Source organism: Aplysia californica, unplaced genomic scaffold (assembly GCF_000002075.1).
Source record: "Aplysia californica isolate F4 #8 unplaced genomic scaffold, AplCal3.0 scaffold00286, whole genome shotgun sequence".
Taxonomy (NCBI): domain Eukaryota; kingdom Metazoa; phylum Mollusca; class Gastropoda; order Aplysiida; family Aplysiidae; genus Aplysia; species Aplysia californica.
In genome coordinates this window covers 647,401-653,948 of record NW_004797556.1, presented here as the reverse complement: position 1 = coordinate 653,948, position 6,548 = coordinate 647,401, and the positions used below count along the sequence as shown (strand labels likewise).

At 40.5% G+C, this 6,548-nt stretch overlaps 1 protein-coding gene across 1 annotated transcript in view; it reads left to right on the top strand.

Annotated features, from left to right (window-relative positions):
* LOC101862282 (protein unc-93 homolog A) overlaps positions 1-6,337 on the top strand; it is a 127,972-nt gene extending 121,635 nt beyond the window's left edge. The window contains exons 6-7 of the mRNA XM_005101515.3: positions 3,590-3,721; positions 5,721-6,337. Coding sequence (XP_005101572.1) covers positions 3,590-3,721; positions 5,721-6,019 — 431 coding nt within the window. The 3' untranslated portion in view covers positions 6,020-6,337. The remainder of the gene's footprint in view (positions 1-3,589; positions 3,722-5,720) is intronic.
* The last annotated feature ends 211 nt before the right edge of the window (positions 6,338-6,548 follow it).

Genomic DNA, 6,548 nt, shown 5'->3' with positions numbered 1-6,548 from the left:
TTTATCAGGATCTGGGCTTTTTCGCTTCTTCAGTTTCTTGATTGCACAGTCCAACTCTCGCTTAATTAAGAAGTCCTGGAAGATACTCGGTGTCATCAAATCTCTCTCTTTTCCTTTCAGAACACTCTGTAGACCCCTGTCCAGGTCATTCCTTTTGCTGCTCTTGTTAATGGAGGCAAAATGTTTATTGAAGTGTTCGGCTTTTATGAACTCGCTGATGAGAACTTCGGTTTCTGTGTGTTTGGGGTTTTCTTTCCTTTTTTCGCCAGTGAGGTTATTTAGAAGTGTCCAAGCTTCACGTCCACCTTGATGTAAATTGAGTCCCTCTCATATCTGCGTCCAGGCTCCCTTCTTAGATTCCTTAGTGACAAGTTTAGCCTCTGCTACGGCCTTTTTGCATCTAATTTTCTTGTCCATATTTTTTTAGATCTTTCTCCTATTCATGTCTGGCATCATTTTTAGTTTTTGTAGCTTTCTCCAAGCGCTCGTTCCAAAAGGGTTTATAGTTGGTTCTGCACCCCTGTGGGATACTCTTCTTTGCAGCATCTAAGATGGTGGAGTTGAGTTCACTATTAAGGGCGTCTATACTTTTATTGTCTAGATCATCCAGTTTAACGGTGTCCTCAGCTGTTTTTCAGAAGAGATCCCAGTTTGCCTTCTTGAAGTTCCAACGGGTTCTTCTTTCCTTTGTCTGTGTTTCAGTATACTGATTTTCGTGAGAACGGGACGATGGTCACTAGATATACAGTCTAGCACCTCTTCACTGCAATTGTTGTGTAAATCAGCAGAGACCAGGTGAGATCTGGTCTGTGGAGGGTCCCATGTCTCCTATGAAGAAGTGTTTTGGTTGAATCCTCATCTTGAAGAAGGATGAGGTTAGAACACAGACATAGTTCTTCAATCCTCTTACCTGTGTTGTTTTGGTCAGCATAGCTCCAAAGGGGGGAGTGCCCATTAAGGTCACGAGCTATGACCGTCTTCTTAAAGATAGTGCTCTGTTCCAAGAAGTTCAGAGTGTTACTTGGGGGACAATAGATAAAGTATGAGCTTGCTGTTGCCATACCACAGGGTGACTTTATGTGCGTCTGTGGGGTGCCAATTAAGGAGCTCTACTTTACCCTGTAAGTCATTTCTGACAAAGGTTATAATCCCTTTTAAATGGCAATAGTATTGTATTTTTTAACTTTTTATTTTGCTTAGCGGGGTCTGTTTTGTGTGCAGATTGTGGCACACCTCTTTGTTTGTCATTTTACGGTAGCACATCTCATCATTTATTTTGTTTTCTTCTTTCCTTGTCAAAGTCCAGGTCTCTGTGCCATATAGGAATATGAGGAAGATGCAACATTCCAGCATTTTCTTTCTTAAAGTGAGAGATGATTTAAGTAGTTTGCACATTTGGCCGAATCTTCATTTAGCAGCTGCTGGTGTTATGTTTCTTTCTTTTTCACTTCTTCCATCATCTGTGATTGTTGCCCTTAGATGCCTGAATTGGTGCACTTGTCTTTTGTACAGTTGTAAAAGAGCTTAGGTCACGACAGAGTATTGATGTTGGAGCCTGAAGGAAGACATCGCTTGTAAAAATTAAAATATCAGCTGATCTCTGAGCGCGATTAGTTACCGCTTAAATAATTATGTAAATTCTTCATTTTGCCTGAGGTCACTGTCATAAAAGAAAAACTGCCCTGAAAAATTGCCTTATAGCCTCCCTCAGAGAATTGAAAACACCTACATCAATGGACATTTGTATTTAATCTAAGGTCATCAGCATTGTTTTGTCAACAAGTTTGAAGGCGTTTACGCAATTCACTGTGACTAAATGACGCGACATCTGAAATAAACATTGACAGGAACAAACTTTCCTATACCAATAAAAACGTATAGTGAGTTTTGGCTGTAAATGTTCTATAGTAAACTAAAAAAATTATTTTCTTGGAAGTGTAAACTTTTTTTCGCCTTACATTAATTGATATACGCTTGAAAATACCGCTTGATTCTCTCTGTATTACGATGTAGTGGAATCAGTCGCTCGTCAATTTTTGGGCATATGGAGTTATTGGTATCGTCTTAAACCTTGTTCATTTGTCTTGCTTTCGAAGGAACAAATATCCATTTATCTTGAACAGAAGACAAGATATATGCAACTGAAGGGGGTAGAGGTCGCCTAGTTTCAGAGGTTAAATTAGCGAGAAAATGGTCGCCAAAGTTTGGTTATTTCTTAACTTGAGAGCCCGTGGTAACTGAAAAGTTACATTTTTTATCCTTTTAATCAAAGTTTTCAGTAAAATCCAAACAGAAATGTGTTCTTGAATGTACATAGACGGTGTTTAGCCAAAAAAAAAAAAGAAAATAAAAAGATAAAACTGCCCAGCAAGCAGAAAAATGGCTATTTCTTTAATTTCATTAATTTGTCGAGCGCCTGATTTCACCACGTTGCCTTGCCAATGGTTTAATGATAAAATACTTCCCATTTGCAGGACTGGTGAAAGGGTTTAGAGTGAGTATCCTAGTCTATCACATATGACACTATATCTCACTCATTCCATCCTGGCGGCAGAAGGGGTCGACGTATCTCTCCTTCAAGTGATCTGAATCGTATTCTGTGAGGGAGAAAACAATTTTAAATTACCAGTAGTTTTAGAGGCTTGACTTTACTGGAATGGTAACTCTCTTTGGTATTGCTGTTATTAAGCCTAGTCAGAACAGCAATGTCCCTAGAGACCCTTGTCTATTAATGTGGCACTTGGTGAGAAAGATTCGCAGGCCTACCCGGAGAGTGAAAAAAGAAGGGTGAATAATAAAACTCATTTTGTTGCCTGTCAGGCATAAGGACAAGCAAGCAGTTCCAACGATTCTCCTTCCGCTTAGCTTAACCTCAACGGAGTCGGACGCTGATGACATGTACAGCCGTACAATGTTATAGGGTCGTTTAGTCCTAGATATGCTTAGGAGATGTATGTTTTGTTGGTATATTTTGAACTGCTCTGCTACCCCCCCCTCCCTCCCACCTTTTTTTGCAGTCTTTTCTCCTCACACTCGGCCGGATTTATTTTCACTAAGCTTTCGAAATACTGAACGTTGAGAAGGTTTAATGGCGTTAGCTAGAACTGGCAACGACAATGGCATCAAGAGGTGTGACATGAAAGCAAGAGTGAATGAATTATGGAACAATTGTAGAAACACGAGTAAAAAATTATATTATAGCAGTATTATAATACAAGTAATTTAAGCAAGAAAAAATATACAAGTTTTATGCCTTACCGAATCCGCTTCGAAAACAAGGGACAGGGGAACACACACACTCAAAATAATTCACAGCGCAGCGAAGAGCACAAAATAGCCGCTACCAGTGCCTCTTTCCCGGAGAACAGACACGTGCCGACGGGTCAAAGGTTGGGCGCAAGTGACTGGATCGGTTAGCATCCCATATAACCACGGAGGGCCTGACCGGCAGTTGAGTTAAAATACCCACAAACCAAGTAATGCTTACTTTGCGTAAATACGGTAAACGAAACAGACAATACGCATTTTTACACCTTCGTTAGTTTTGCAATCCAAAAGTTCTAAGCTTTGAATTCTGTCTCTTTCTCAGGATTCCTGATGAACATCGGGGTGCTCATTCTGACGTCACTGTGGAAACCAGGTCCCAGCCAATCATCGGAGCTGCTATTGTACACTGCCATGTGGGGGCTCGCGGATGGAACTCTGCAGGCTCAGTCACAGGGTACGTTTATTCAGTATTCGTATGTCTTCCCCTTTGCGTTTTTTTAAAGGCAACATCAACTTCATGCATTATTGTTTTGAAACTCAGTTTTGCCTACGTGTGGAGGAACTTTCGAGATTAGTACGGTATGGTACGTGTTCAACGTCCCCTTCAATTAAAGTAACAGCACACCATAACCTCACGTCCATTTCAACAGGACAAGGCTAGGTCGTCTTGAAAACTCCCCTATCAATTAAAATACAAGAACTCCCAGCATGACCCCAGCTGAGCTAATAATGAAGTGCCTGGGATTGGTTGGAACACGAGTCTTAGTATAGAAACGACTCATGGGGTGTAAGGAACTCATGGATACGGCCAAGTGTTGGACTAAATACACGATGGACAAACGAGGGGCTTAATTAAGGGTCATTATATAGATAAAATCAGCATCGTGAACCTGAAAGTATCGAACTGTTACATTTGCATTTTTCCCTGCTTCCATATTCAAACCGATCCATGGACTCATTTTGAGTGAGAGACATTATACATTATAAAATGAGTTCCATAGACAAAACATTTAAGTCATACAATCGAATATTCTATTCACCCAAGATCGCTTGTCCGTGGCAGTCTTTATTAATATTGTGAAATTATTATTGAAAAATGGGAACAATGTTATCAAAGAGTGAAGTTAATCCTGATAGTGTTATACCAATTTACTCAATTCGTAACAAAACATGATATTTGTACATACATCACCCATTGCTTTGAACGACTGGATCTTTTGTAATTGTTATAGTGAGTGTTTTACTATCCAAATCAACACAATTAAATAACGTATGAGGCGGAGTGCCAGGGCTCTCTTTGTCAGGGCCAGCCCAGGTTGAGAGGGGTGCATCAGCCCAGCACACCGACAGAGATACATGAGCTTCTTTAAAAAATTCCCACATTGGAATCAAACTTCTGTCTTTTGCGCGCAAAAGCTTGGAGTCTATATTGTATTTTTGTTCCATTGCTCTTTGGGATGAAAGATGAAGATAATCATATCATACGCAAGGACCATAATTAAACATTTCTTTCAGCTGGGGTTGTGTTGCCGACTTTGTAGGTAGTGGCTGTGTGTGCTCATGTGCTTGACTGGTTAAAAACCTTTAACGCTATCACAGGCACAGTCTAGTGGCTAGACAATCAATGAAGCGAGCTTCTGGAACTCTGGTTGTGTGTGTCAACCTTAACTGTTTTAAATACTCCATCAGAGAGTCAGAAGTACTAGATAAGATGCTTTTCTGGCTTGGAAATCAAACTCACGTCCTTTTGCCTGCAAAACGAAACTGTCTAGAAAGTGTAATGGGCGCAGGATAAAGGGATAAGTTGCATCTACAATAATACGTGTTCCACGGATAATATAGGTTTTTCTGCACCCCTGAAAATGATATTCAAGATTTTAAGGCTTTTGTACCAGCGTTGCCCAGAGAAGTATTTGTCCAGATCCACGACCTTTGTACTGCCAAAGAGGTTTTAGAAGAGCCAGTACATGAAGGGAATATGCCAAACGTTCGAAAGAAAATCCATTCTTGGTTCTTGTTCAAATGAAGTGAACTTCGGTATTAGTCTTTATAAACTTTACTTAACATACTCTTATTGCCGTTCAAAAGTTGACTTTTCTTTCAATGTATTTAAACTTCCCGTCTAGTTGCTGAGCTTATCATACCGAATTATGTCAGTACTGCTGTATAAAAACCCCAAATTCAACTGTCTGTTGTTTACTTCAGATATGTCAATATCTTCTGCTTCTCCGCCCACTCCTTTTCCCACTCCTTCTCCCAACCTGAAAAAGCAATTGTTATAATTAAAACACCATTGTGTAATAAACACGTTCACGAAGGATGGTGTTACAGCAGATATGAGGCCAAATCCACATGAATTGCATTTGATTTAGGTGTCACCAGGACAAAATATAATTCGATGAGAGCTTTCACTGTTGGACAAAACACTACAACTCTAAATCTTTGTTCCACAGCCGTGGTCACTCGTTACGCTACCGAGGAAAAGGATACAGCCATGACCGGCTTCCGTGTGTGTCAAGGGTTGGGATTGATCGCCAGCTTCCTATCCTCAATCTTTGCACACAACTTGATGACGTCATTGTATGTTGCTCTCGTTCTCCTCGTCATGGGATTTCTGGGTCTGATCTTTGTGGCCAATGACATCGCGCGACGCGACCGGACGTCTGGCACTGACCAGGGTTCCACAGATGGACAAGAAGCTGACCACAGTGGCGCTAACTTGACCACTGAAAACGAAGCCGAGGTCACATGAAATGAACAAGACGTGACTCAGAACTTTGAACAGTTCAAAAATATAGACTAAGTTAATTTGTACTTTAAGATTTTGTGAAGGATTTCCATGAAAATCATTTAAAATATTATGTTAAAAGAAATTTTGCTTCCTGACATTTATGTGGTTCAACTAAGAATTCGCGTGTATAGCTTTTTCCCCCTAATGTACTGAAATAGAGACGCTAGAAACAGACATGCACACAAAAGATGAATGATATTGGTCTACTCCTAAAAATTTACATTTATTTATAAAACTGAACACGCACACACACACACACACACACACACACACACACACACACACACACACACACACACACGCACACGCACACGCGCATGGCGCGCACGCACGCACGCAAGAACACACAAACACATGCACACGCACACACACAGTCTCTATCGCCCCGCGCCTCTCTCCATCTCTCTCGTTCACACATACACACACATACACACACATACACAGAGACACAAGTAATAAAAAACAAAGATTTGTAAACGTTATTTAGAAT